Genomic DNA, 14,121 nt, shown 5'->3' with positions numbered 1-14,121 from the left:
ATGGCCTAGATAAGGAAAAAACTATTTTTTGCCCTCCTAGTTGTTCATGTTTTCGCTTTGGCCCCCGAGATTCCTATGTAGCTTCGCCACTGTCCACAGACCTCAAACCCAACTCATATGTGAAAAGGAAATGGGTGTCTAACCGCCCACCCTGAACCACTTTTCTCACTCCTTTTGATTTCTCCTCTCTTTTCATCCCATCCATCATATGCATTTTTAGGACAGTTTTGGGGACAAATAGCGATAAACATTGTTTGCATAGACAAATGACGTTTCCGCGAGCATGCCCGCGGACACTGTTCAAACGCTCCCATTGCCATATTGGGTCAAATTAGGAGGCATCTGCGGCACAAGATCTGAAGCAGAGCCTCTTCTTTTACTTTGGCGCCACTCGAACGCCTTGTCGGCAGCAATTATTTCACTTCATCCCGTAATTGCTTTTTGGGAGGGAGAGCCTTGACCCTCTCTTTATATCACCCCTCCTCCTGCACATTGCTCTCCACACACGCTACGGCTAGCTGCTGATTGCTTTGCTATCTCTCTCTCCTGCGCACATCCCACATCAACCCGCTACGCCTTGGGTCACCTCAACGCCCTCGAGGCAGGGGGGTTCACGGCGGTACGTGCATCTTTCTTCCAGCTAATCTTCGTCTCCATCCATCGATCTTGAATCAGTAATGTTACTCTTTTATAGTAGTGACCAATAATAAATATATGTATTTGCAAACTGTGTTTCAGCCCGAGGATGGACACCGCCATAGGCGCGGCCAAGTGGGTGCTGGGCAAGGCACTGGCCCCGGTCACAGATGGCTTGCTAGAGTCCTGGGCGGCTAGTGCCGATCTAGATCGCAACATCGACGCCCTCAAGATGGAGCTACTGTATGCACATGGGATGCTCGAGAACGTGCAGGGCAGGGGCATCCATGGCGTCGCGCTCAAGGAGCTCCTGCGCAAGCTGCAGCAGCTCGCGTACGGGGCTGATGATGTGCTGGATGAGCTGGAGTACTTCCGCATCCAGGACTCACTTAAAGGAACCTACCATGCCGCCGGTGTGAACGATGTGGGTTGCATCCAAGGCATCCGCACCAATATTGAACACACGGCGAGGCATGCCATCAGCAAACTCAAGTGCCTCCCGTGCTTGGGTGCTGCTAGCCGTGGTGGTGACCAAGAAATTGATCCAGGTGATCACCAAGATTATGACCTCTTAGGCATACGCTTGCGTGGCAGGCGGGGCATCGGCTCCTCGCCATTGACACCCACCAACAAGGCAGGTGTCAATAAAGTTGATGGTGGATGCATGCCCAGGGTCATCTCAAGTGCTCGCAACGCTGCCCACACTTTCGGTAAACACTTTCCATGCTATTCTTCCATATCTGTCCATGGTGATGGTGCTCAAGCTATCATGTCTGAGTGTGCAAGCGAGAGAGATATAGAAACAAAAGAATTGATGTTTGATAGGGTGCAAATGTCTCGAACAATGATTGACATGGTAGGGCAGCTGAAGGAAGTATGTGCTAAGGTCTCCATAATTCTTAATCTAGATTTGTTGGGATCCAGCCACAACCGTACCCAAGAAATTGCTATAAAAAGATCAAAAACCACATCAGAGATTATAGAATATGAGTTATATGGGAGGGATGACCAAAAAAGGAAAATTAAAAATGGCATTATTAATCATGAGTACTGTCCCAAACAACTTAACGTGCTTCCAATTTTCGGACCAGGGGGTATTGGAAAAACAACTTTTACGCAACACATATGCCAAGAAGTGAATAGCTCTTTCCAGGCTTCAATTTGGATTTGTGTCTCTCTCGATTTCAATGCAGATAGGTTGGCACAAGAGATAGTCAACAAAATCGATAGAGTTGATGATGAAAAGCAGAATGCTAGTGTTGAAGAACTTATCAAACAAAGATTAAAAGCTAAGAGATTTTTACTCGTCTTGGATGATGTGTGGGCATATCAAGAGGATGAGTGGGAAAAACTAATGGCACCTTTCAGAAAGGTAGAGTCCAAGGGTAATTTGATTGTAGTCACAACTCGAATACCAAAGGTAGCAGAAATGGTTAGGACAACCAATCATAAAATAGAACTGGAAAGACTGGGTGATGCAGATACCATGCGTTTCTTTGAAGCATGTGTATTTGGTAACGAGCTACAACCATGGGAAAAACATTATGAATTATCTGAGACTGGTCGTGAAGTAGTGCGCCATTTGAAAGGTTCCCCTCTTGCAACTAAAACTGTAGGCAGATTACTAAGAAATCAACTTACTTTGGACCATTGGGAAAGAATACTACTCCCTCCGTTCCTAAATACTTGTCTTTCTAGGAATTTCAACAAGTGACTACATACGGAGCAAAATAAGTGAATCTACACTCTAAAATATGTCTACATACATCCGTATGTAGTAGTCATGTGAAATGTCTAGAAAGACAAATATTTAGGAATGGAGGGAGTAGAAAGCAAAGAATGGGAACTAGAAACCAGTGAGAGTGACATCATGCCAGCCCTCAAACTTAGCTTTGATTTTCTCCCTTTCCATCTAAAACAGTTGTTTGTATATTGTGCTTTGTTTCCTGAAGATTACGAATTTGATAGCAAGGAGTTAGTTCAACTGTGGATAGGACTAGGTATTTTGCATCCATGTGATCAGAATAAAAGGATTGAAGATGTTGGACTAGGCCATTTGCATGAGTTGGTCAATTACGGGTTTTTCAAGAAAGACAAAAGAAAAGATGGCCGTTATTGTTATGTTATTCATGATCTACTGCATGAATTGGCCACCAAGGTTTTGTCATATGAATGTGTTAGCATATCTAGTTCTAATGTCAGGTCCATACACATCTCCCCATCTGTATGTCATTTATCCATAATTGTAGACGATAAAGATGTTAATGATAGAATCACTTTCGACGACTATAAAAAGGATTTGAGTGCATTAGGTAAACGACTGAAAGTTGAAAACCTACGTACTCTGATGTTGTTTGGACAATACCATGGAAGCTTGCATGCCTGCAGGTCGACTCTAGAGGATCCCCGGGTACCGAGCTCGAATTCGCCCTATAGTGAGTCTATCTGGAGCATCATACTCTATGGAAGACATTCTGCCTAACTTTTCAGAAACCATCCATCTTCGTTACCTTAGGATTGAGCCATCACATAACATATGCAACATCAATTTGACTGATATGTTGTTCAGATTTTATCATCTAGAGGTAATAAATCTAGAACAATGGAACGGTCCCATTTCAATAAGGCATATGACCAACCTTGTAAAGCTGCGTCATTTTCTTGTGCCAGAAAATAAGCCTCGAGTTCATTCAAACATATCAGAGGTGGGAAAACTTAAATTGCTTTTAGAATTAAGAAGGTTTGAAGTTGGAAAAGAAAATGTTGGTTTCGAACTAAGTCAACTAGCACAATTAACAGAGCTTGGAGGGTCACTTGGCATTTACAATCTTGAAAAGGTGCAAGAGAAAGGTGGGGTAAATGAAATAAGGCCAATACACAGAAACCACTTGCGAGAACTAACATTAGAGTGGGGTATGAAACGATCTAACAGGGATCCCACAAGAGAAGGAAATGTTCTTGAAAATCTTGTACCGCATAGTGACCTTTGAGATCTGTGCATTAGAGGGCACAGAGGCACTAATTGCCCAACATGGCTAGGTGAGAACCTCTTTGTCAAAAATTTGGAATCTCTTCACTTGGCTGATGTGTCTTGGAAAACTTTTCCACCATTAGGAGAGTTATGGTTGGTTGATGAACCCCGTGTTGAGCGCAAGTGTTGCATCTCAAGCCCAAGCTTTCAAAAAAATTGTCTTGAAAAAAAATGCTTCCAAAATTTGAAAAAGCTAGTGTTTGTTAAGATACCAAAACTGACCAAGTGGGCTGGAAATCAAAATTGTGGGTTCTTCTTCCACCTGGAAGTGCTCATTATTGAAGATTGCCCTGAACTTAAGGAGTTGCCATTTTCATGTTCTACTTGCTCTCAACCAATGCAAGAAGGGGAGAAGTTGACTTGGTTCCCTAGACTACGGGAGCTCAAGATTGTAAGATGCCCAAACCTGAGGACAATGCCTCCTATCCCTTGGACACGTACTCTATGCTCCATTAAGATAGCAGAAGCAGGCTCGGATTTTCAGGAGCTCGCTTACTCAAGTAGTCATTTTAGAAAACCAGGATATCGTTTGATCATTCATGCAGAGGATGGCACAGATATCTTGTTTTGGAATGAGTTGGCTTTCTGTAATTTCAGTGATGTAAAAGAGTTGATTATAAGAGATTGCCCTCCTTTGCCCATGGATATCATCCAAATGCTATCATCTCTGGAGTACATCAGTATAGTCGGTCATTCGAGTATTGTACTGTGGCCAGTCAGAGGTGAGAGCCATGTCACGCACCAGGTTCCAGTTGAAGAAGTGTCCATTACTAATAGTGGTGCTAGCGGGAAAGAAGTGACTCAACTGCTCTCTCATTTCCTGAAGCTCACCAGCCTGCGTATATGTGATAGCGAGAATATAACAGAAGTTGGCGTGTCGGAGAAGCGGAGTGGAGCACAGCAGCAACAGACAAAAGAAGAGGAGGAAATAGTGGCAACGGCAGAAGGAGGACTGCTGCTCTTGCCTACCCAACTAGAGAAGTTGCTCCTCCGAGGTTGCCGCCAGCTGAGAATAGTCCCCAATTCAGGAGGTCTCCAGCGTCTACACTCCCTCCGCGAATTGAGTGCATATAATTGCCCCAATTTGCTTTCATCCTATTCGGGCTCCTCGTCTGGTTTCCCTTTCCCGACCTCCCTGGAACAACTCACACTATCCAAGCTGGAAGAACTCACAAACCTAAGTTTCAGCAGTTCCTCAAGACTGCATACCCTATCAATAGATGACTCCTCCGGAGTTTTGTCAGAGTCCATCTGCAGCCTGCTCTCCACCTCCCTCACCAGACTGTGCTTTTTCGGTAGCAAAGAAGTGGAGCCCATCCCAGGAGATGCCCTCCTGCTTCTCACCTCCCTCCAAGAGCTCGCATATTGTTTCTGCAACAAATTGCAGTTCCTCCCTGCAGGTCTACATACACTTGCCAGCATCAAGTACTTATGTATCAGTGAATGCCCATCGCTCCAGCTGCTGGCTGCTGCCCAAGGACGGCCGCCCGAGTTCTCTGCAGAAATTAGAGATCTCCGGATGTTCCATGAAAGCATTGCCCAAGGACGGCCTCCCGAGTTCTCTGCTGCAATTAGAGATCTACGATTGTTCTGAGCTCGAATTGCTTCCCACTTTTTCGGATGGCCTCCCAACGTCTCTGCAAAGATTAGAGAGATTGCGAATTGTCCTGCCATCAAATCAGTGCCCAAAGACGTCCTCCCACTGATAGAAAAAGGGCCTATAGTCCCGGTTCGTAAGGGCCTTTAGTCTCGGTTCCGAAACTGGGACTAAAGTGTCGGTACTAATACCTCCCCCCTTTAGTCCCGGTTCAATCCAGAACCGGGACTAAAGGCCCTCCACGTGGGCAGTGCGCAGAGCCCAGTCAGGAGACCCTTTGGACCCGGTTGGTGGCACCAACCAGGACCAATAGGCATTCACGCGTCAGCATTCCTGTGGCTGGGGTTTTTGTTTTTTTTTTTAAAGGGGGGGGGGGGGTGGGGGGTTTTGGGGGGTTAATTTAGGTGTTTCATATATTGTGTTAGCTAGCTATAATTAATAGAGAGAAGTGTCCTCTCTTATGTCCGTGCTTGGTCGACGCTACGTACTATACATACGTAGAGAGAGGACTAGACACGCTGGCTAGCTAGTAAGCAAATGAAGGAAACAGAAGATCGTCATGAACATATATGCATACAGAGAGAAGTGATATCGACCACCTCTCCTTCTCCGAGAGATTGGTCGAACAACAAGTTCTCGTATATCTATCTGACACTACCGGCTACATATATACAATAATTATCTTTTACAAATATAATCATACGGACTCAGGGTCCACATAGAATTCTCCGTCTTCAGGGATCACGTGGTCAAGAAAGAATGCCGCCAATTCCTCTTGAATTGCTCGCATGCGAGCTGGTGCTAGGAGTTCATCCCGCTTCCGAAACATCTAATTTGAAGAAGGGGGTCAATACATATATATATGAATGAATGAAACTCAACACAAATGATGGTAATAAAATAAAATTGTGAATGTTGTTATTTACGTACTTCATATTGTTCGTTAGAGTACCCGCCCCGCTCACAGGTCATGTGGCGGATGGACTCGCAGATGTAGTATCCACAGAAATCATTCCCTTGTTCCTGCCACAACCACTTTACAAGAAATAGAGGTCAATCAAACTGATAAGTAAGAATGCTAAATGGTATTGATGAAACTAGCGCTTGAATCACTAGGAGATGCGCGGAACATGCTACTATAGTACTTACTTTCGGGTGTCTAAATTCCAGCTCCTTTGGCAGTCCCGGAATTGTTTTGGTGAATTTTCTCCAAACCCTGCCGGACAAAGAAAACAATTACTTGATATCAGGAAATGAACAAAGTTGCTGATATGGTGGATAATGATCGATTTAACTTACTTCTGGAGTATTTGAGTCATGTCTGCATAGTCCTGGGGATCTTTTCGTTTAGAGTCTAAGACGGCTACTACTCCCTGCTCAAGCTTAATCTCTAGGAGAATATAGTGGAAACTGCACACACATGCATAACTCATCAATTACATTACTATAACCTTGACTAATATATAAGGGAAACAGAATACGCACAAGACAGTAACACTCACCTGAAGTTGTAAGAAAAGAGTATTATATCTTTGTTTTGATTTACTACGGACGATCGTAGCAAGTTGGCCTCGGTAGCTGCGGCATGAAGTTTAACCTCAGTTGCATCTATGAGATATGTGTTAATGAACCCAATATCACCGACTTGTCTTTTCTTCAATTCGGCGATCTTCAATCTACATAATATAGTGAGGATGATTATAAATACATGCAATGAAAGAGCTAAGCTATATAGAGAAACTTAATGACAGAAGTAGTACTACTTACAGACAGTAGCAGGCGACTGTTGTTTTATCGAGGGCCAATTGATTGAAAAACTGATAGAACTCCTCAAATGGAACAGGCAACAGATCAATTCCAACGAGGTCATGCTCCTTTTTAACTTTCACATACAAAGTACTCCTCCCCCCAGAGTCTCTGCAGATTTTCAAGTACCAATCATGCAATCTTCGCATCATCGTTGATAGAGATCTTTCATCTTTGACGAGAGGCTTCCCGTACTCGTATCTTTGTATCTGCACGTCCATGGGTTCATAATGTACTTCATCGGGCAGGTAATCTGCAAGATTGCTATAACCGGGCACCATCCTCGGATCATTAGCGACGTTGTGGCTAGGCACCTTGAGCGGGGGGCACGATTGCTTCGCTTGTTCGCCGAGCTGGGCAATTTGTTTCCCAGCTCGTCGTTCTTTCAGCCTTTGATCACTGATAGTACTTCCCGACCGCTCCGCTTCGGCAAATTCCTTTCCAATAATGCGGTCATAGTTTCCTTTCAGCGGATCAGACTTCGGTGGTTTTGTCAGGGCAGCCAGAGTGCGCTTCACTTTCACCCGATCTACCTTCTCCTCCGGAGGTGGATGTTTCTTTGCTTTCACCCCTTCAAAGAAGTTCCTCACTTCTTCTCGCGCGATCTCGGCGTTCTCCTCCAGGGTCCTCTCATATGGTAACTTCTCTGGAGTCTTCAGAGAAGGACCGAATCTGTATGTCCTCCCGCCTCTGGTTGTACTGCTAGACGCCGACCGAGCAGACGTAGCGGTTGTCTTCTTTACTTGCTTAAGAGGCGGAGGAGAAGGACTACGACGTGCCGGAGCAGCTGGAGCGGCGGCAGGTCTCTTCCGCCCTTGCTGACGAGGCGGAGAGGGAGGAGGCTGGCTGCTCGGGCGCGTCGGCGCAGGCGGAGAAGGAGGCGGAGTGCCGCCACGCGCCAGAGAAGGAGCCGGCCGAGGGCCCTGATCGTCACTCGCCGGAGGAGGAGGCGGTGGAGGCGGAGTGCCCTGACTCGCCGGAGGAGGAGGAGGAGGAGGAGGCGGTGGCGTCTAGTTCGGAAGGTTGATGAGCTCCTTCCGCCATAGGCATGGAGTCTTCAGAGCAGACCCCAGCCGAGTCTCCCCTTCACCGGTAGGGTGGTCAAGCTGGAGGTCCTCAAACTCCGTTATCTCATCCACCATCACCCTAGCATGTCCTTCTGGAATCGGCCGGCAGTGAAAAGTTGCGCTGGGTTCAGTAGGATAAACAAAGCCAACAGCCGCCTTGACCTTCAAATTCATCCATTGCGTCATAAGGTGGCAATTTTGAGACTCCGTTATAGCATCCACGGGATAGCTGGCAGGAGCCGTCAAGGCATGCTCCGGCTGAAGCAGCTCGGTGGAAGCCACGCTGCTTCTAGGCTGAGATGGCGGGGTAGCTTCAGGGAAGCTTCGGCAGTACATTTGTTGCGATTTGCTTCTCGTTCCTCTATCGCTTGTACCCTTGCTTGCAGCGCCTGCATTTGGGTCTGCTGCAATTTTTTCCTCCTCTCCTGGGATTTGTAACCGCCCGCATCCTGAAACCCAACCTTCCACGGAATGGAGCCTGGCGTGCCTCGTGTCCGTCCAGGGTGCTCAGGATTCCCGAGGGCCATTGTGAGCTCGTCGTTCTCTCTGTCTGGAAAGAACGTCCCTTCCTGCGCTGCTTCGATATACTGCTTAAGCTTACTGACCGGTATGTCCATTTGATCGTTCGTCCAAATGCACTTCCCTGTTACAGGGTCCAAGGTTCCGCCAGCCCCGAAGAACCAAGTCCGGCAACGGTTTGGCCAGTTAATTGTCTCTGATTCGATCCCTTTATGAACCAGATCATTCTCAGTCTTGGACCACTTAGGCCGGGCTACGAGGTAGCCACCTGACCCCGTGCGATGGTGAAGCTTCTTCTTCACAGCATTTTGCTTGTTTGTCGCCGACATCTTCTGACTCTTTTCCGATGTCTTGTGGGCCACAAATGCGGGCCAGTGATATCTGATCTTCTCATATCTGCCCTTGAATTCTGGTGTCTCATTATTTTCGACAAACTTATTCAGCTCTTTCTTCCACCTCCTGAATAGTTCTGCCATCCTCTTTAGAGCAAAAGACTTGATTAATTTCTCTTTAACTGGGTTCTCTGGATTATCCTCAGGCGGTAGGGTGAAATTTGACTTCAGCTCAGTCCAAAGATCATTTTTCTGCATATCATTGACATAAGAGACCTCAGGGTCTTCTGTAGCCGGCTTAAACCATTGCTGGATGCTTATCGGGATCTTGTCCCTAACCAGAACCCCGCACTGAGCAACAAATGCGCTCTTTGTCCGGAGGGGTTCAATAGGTTGGCCGTCGGGCGCGATTGCTATGATCTCAAACTTTTCATCCGAGCTCAACTTTTTCTTCGGGCCTCGTCTCTTTACCGAAGTTGTGCTCGATCCGGAGGGCTAGAAAAAAGAACAAAGACTTAATTAATATGTGTACATACCAAAACAATGAATGCATCAATCAGCTAGTCAGCATAGGCTTAACTGATATATATACCTGGCCGGACTCGGTTCGGTCACCGGAGCCGTCATCACGGTCTCCTTCTTGCACCGGCATTGGGTCACCGGAGCCGTCCTCATGTTCTTCTTCTTGCACCGGCATTAGGTCACCGTAGCCAGCTTGTTCACCCTCTCCTTCCAGACCATCGGTTTCGTTGAGAAACAACGAGATGGCATCACTTCCTTCTGCAATTATGTCCCTCAACAACGCTTCTTTTGTTGCTTCGTCTAGGGCGGTGTCCATAGTTTCTACAAATATTTACAACATGGCAATTATTATTCAAACATGACAGATGGATATATTAGTGCCAAACGTAGAACTAGCTACCTAATCATAGTAAGCTATTGGGAGGGGGTATATATCGACAACGATGACACTACATCTATGTCACTCGACGACCCTCGTTCCCGATAAAAAAAAGAGGAAGAAGAAGAAAAAAAAAGAGGAGAAGAAAGAATAGAGGAGAAGAACCCTCGAACCCTCGACCCCTAGACGACCCTCTTCTTCCTCTCATGTTCGAGAGGATCGCCGAGGGGTCGGGAGGTTGCCTAGTGTCAAAGGATTCAACAAAACCATGTCTTCATCATTAGGCGAAAGTAACATGTGCATGATGGTACGAAGCTCTTCAAAGTTGTTCTGGAACGGAGTCCCAGATAGGATAATTCGCTTTTTGGTACAAAGTTCAGCAAGAGCCTTCCGAATATCGCTATTTGGAAGGCCTTTGCTGAATTCGTACCAAAAGGCGGATTATTCTATCCGGGACTCCATTCCAGAACAACTTTGCAGAACTTCGTACCAACATGCCCTGGTTACTTCCGGCTAATGATGAAGGCATGGATTTCTTCAATACTTTGACACTAGGAAACCTCTCTCGACCCCTCGGTGATCCTCGACCCCTCGAACCCTCGACGACCCTAGAACCCTCGACCCCTAGACGACCCTGCTGGAACCCTCGACCCTCGAACCTATAGAACCCTCGAACCCTCGACCCTGAAACCCTCGACCCTTGACCCCTTAACGACCCTCGACCCTCTACCCTAGTTCCCGACCCTCGACCCCTCGAAGAGGAGAAATAAATAAGAAGAAGAAAAAGAAGAAAAAATAGAATTTTTTTTCTATTTTTTCTTCTTCTCCTCTATTCCTTTCTTCTTCTCCTCTTCCTTTTCTTCCTCTCCTCGTCTTCTCCTTCTTCTTCTCCTTCTTTCTCTACTTATTTTCCTTTTCCTTATTTTACTTTTTCCTCTCCACTAACATAAAATGCACTAACCTAAAATGCAACAAACATAAAATGCACTAAAGAGGCTCAACTAACCTAAAATCAGTGATAAAATGCACTAACCTAAAATCGATATCTACTAACAACTTAAAAAATTAATACATATATGAAAAAATGCATATATGAAAAAAACATCATCATATCATCAACGGGAAAAAACATCATCATATCATCAACAGAAAAAAAACATCATCATATCATCAACATCATCAACCTAAAGGGCCGGCGCCGGCGCGGGGCGGCGATGGGCTCGGGGCGGCGACGGGATCGGGGCGGCGACGGGGCGGGGCGACGGCGGCGGGCTCGGGGCGGCGACGGGGCGGGGCGACGGCGGCGGGCGCGGGGCGACGACGGGCTCAGGGCGACGGCGCGGGGCGACGACGTACGGGCTCGGGGCGGCGACAGGGCGGGGCGGGGCGACGGCGGGGCGGGGCGACGGCGCGGGGCGACGACGGGCTCGGGGCGGCGACGACGACGACGAACGGCCTGGGGGCGTCGGGGCGAATGGGAGGCGGTTGGCCAAAATTTCACAAGTGTTGGCTTATATAGCCAGAGCAATGGTCCCGGTTCGTGCTACAACCCGGGACTAATGCTCCCTTTAGTCCCGGTTGGTGCGACGAACCGGGACCAAAGGCCAATTTTCAGCAGCCGAAAGGGCGGGAAGCGAAGGCCATTGGTCCCGGTTGATGGTACCAACCGGGACTAAAGGGGGGCAATGGTCAAGGTTGGTGCCACGAACCGTGACCAATGCCCCCTTTAGTCCCGGTTGGTGCCACCAACCGGGACCAATGACCTTATGCTGCCCCGCGCTCAAAAGTTTAGTCCCACATCGCTAGCTGAAGGGCGCCGGCACTGGTTTATAAGCGCTGGTGTTCCTACCCATTCGAGCTCCTCTCTAATGCAGGCTTTCGGGCCTAAACTTGCTACTGCCTGTGGGCCTATTGGGCCTTCTGCGGGCCTGAATCCTGGCCCATGTAGGGTTTCTAGTCGTATTCAGGCCATGGAGGCCCAGTAGGAGGCATTTTTTTTGGTTTTTTCTTTTTTATTTCTACATTTTTTTGGTTTTTTATTTTTTTATTTCTACTTACAACTAAATACTTACAGGTTTTTAGTGATTTCTTTTTGCTTTTAGGTCACAAAAATTATAAACTTTCTGTTAGTGCCATTAGTTTTAAATTTTAAATAGTTTAAATTTGAATTTTTAAAAATTTGTGTGAATCACTAGTTTATGAATAACTTTACTATAAAAATAGAATTTTTTTCTATTTATTTTTTATTTCTACTTACAACTAAATACTTACAGTTTTTTAGTGATTTCTTTTTGCTTTTAGGTCACAAAAATTATAAACTTTCTGTTAGTGTCATGTTCGTCTGTTACAAATTTGGCATGGTATCATCATAATAGTTGCGGGAGAAAGTCTTCACTTTTTCTTCGCTTGTGTCATTTGCTTATTGCGCCGTAACCATGGATGATCTTCATTATTTATCAGGATGCTTGGGTCAGCCTTGACATTGAAGGGAGGAATTTCATGAAACTTTTCATAATCTTCAGACATGTCTGTCTTGCCGTCCACTCCCAGGATGTCCCTTTTTCCTGAAAGAACTATGTGGCGCTTTGGCTCATCGTATGATGTATTCGCTTCCTTATCTTTTCTTTTTCTCGGTTTGGTAGACATGTCCTTTACATAGATAACCTGTGCCACATCATTGGCTAGGACGAACGGTTCGTCAGTGTACCCAAGATTTTTCAGATCCACTGTTGTCATTCCATACTGTGGGTCTACCTGTACCCCGCCGCCTAACAGATTGATGCATTTGCACTTAAACAAAGTTACCTTAAAATCAGGTCCATAGTCAAGTTCCCATATGTCCACTATGTAACCATAATATGTGTCCTTTCCGCTCTCGATTGCTGCATCAAAGCGAACACCGCTGTTTTGGTTGGTGCTCTTTTGATCTTGGGCGATCGTGTAAAATGTATTCCCATTTATCTCGTATCCTTTGTAAGTCAATACAGTCAAAGATGGTCCCCTTGACAACAAGTACAACTCATCACAAACAGTGTTGTCACCTCTGAGACGTGTTTCCAACCAACTGCTGAAAGTCCTGATGTGTTCACATGTAATCCAGTTGTCGCACTGCTCCGGGTGTTTGGAGCGCAGACTATTCTTGTGTTCATCAACATACGGGGTCACCAAGGTAGACTTCTGTAGAACTGTGTAGTGTGCTTGAGACCAAGAATATCCGTCCCTGCATATTATTGAGTCTCTTCCAAGAGTGCCTTTTCCAGTCAGTCTCCCCTCATACCGCGATTTAGGGAGACCTATCTTGTTAAGGCCAGGAATGAAGTCAACACTAAACCCGATAACATCCTCTGTTTGATGGCCCATGGAGATGCTTCCTTCTGGCCTAGCGCGGTTACGGACATATTTCTTTAGGACTCCCATGAACCTCTCAAAGGGGAACATATTGTGTAGAAATACGGGCCCCAGGATGACAATCTCGTCGACTAGATGAACTAGGACGTGCGTCATGATATTGAAGAAGGATGGTGGGAACACCAGCTTGAAACTGACAAGACATTGCGCCACATCACTCCTTAGCCTTGGTACGATTTCTGGATCGATCACCTTCTGAGAGATTGTATTGAGGAATGCACAAAGCTTCACAATGGCTAATCGGACGTTTTCCGGTAGAAGCCCCCTCAATGCAACCGGAAGCAGTTGCGTCATAATCACGTGGCAGTCATGAGACTTTAGGTTCTGAAACTTTTTCTCTGGCATATTTATTATTCCCTTTATATTCGACGAGAAGCCAGTCGTGACCTTCATACTAAGCAGGCATTCAAAGAAGATTTCTTTCTCTTCTTTCGTAAGAGCGTAGCTGGCAGGACCTTTATACTGCTTCGGAGGCATGCCGTCTTTTTCGTGCAAACGGTGCAGGTCCTCTCGTGCCTCAGGTGTATCTTTTGTCTTCCCATACACACCCAAGAAGCCTAGCAGGTTCACGCAAAGGTTCTTCGTCACGTGCATCACGTCGATTGAGGAGCGGACCTCTAGGTCTTTCCAGTAGGGTAGGTCCCAAAATATAGATTTCTTCTTCCACATGGGTGCGTGTCCCTCAGCGTCATTCGGAACAGCTAGTCCACCGGGACCCTTTCCAAAGATTACGTAGTGTAAATCATTGACCATAGCAAGCACGTGATCACCGGTGCGCGTGGCGGGCTTCTTCCGGTGATCTTCCTCGCCTTTGAAATGCTTAC

At 46.4% G+C, this 14,121-nt stretch overlaps 1 protein-coding gene across 1 annotated transcript in view; it reads left to right on the top strand.

Annotated features, from left to right (window-relative positions):
* Nucleotides 1-409: 409 nt before the first annotated feature.
* Nucleotides 410-14,121, top strand: part of LOC125516462 — a 32,383-nt gene continuing 18,671 nt past the window's right edge. Inside the window, exons 1-2 of the mRNA XM_048681899.1 lie at nt 410-619; nt 739-1,346. Coding sequence (XP_048537856.1) covers nt 746-1,346 — 601 coding nt within the window. The 5' untranslated portion in view covers nt 410-619; nt 739-745. The remainder of the gene's footprint in view (nt 620-738; nt 1,347-14,121) is intronic.

This window comes from Triticum urartu, chromosome 6 (genome assembly GCF_003073215.2).
Source record: "Triticum urartu cultivar G1812 chromosome 6, Tu2.1, whole genome shotgun sequence".
Lineage (NCBI taxonomy): Eukaryota > Viridiplantae > Streptophyta > Magnoliopsida > Poales > Poaceae > Triticum > Triticum urartu.
This window is presented reverse-complemented; position numbering and strand designations above follow the sequence as displayed.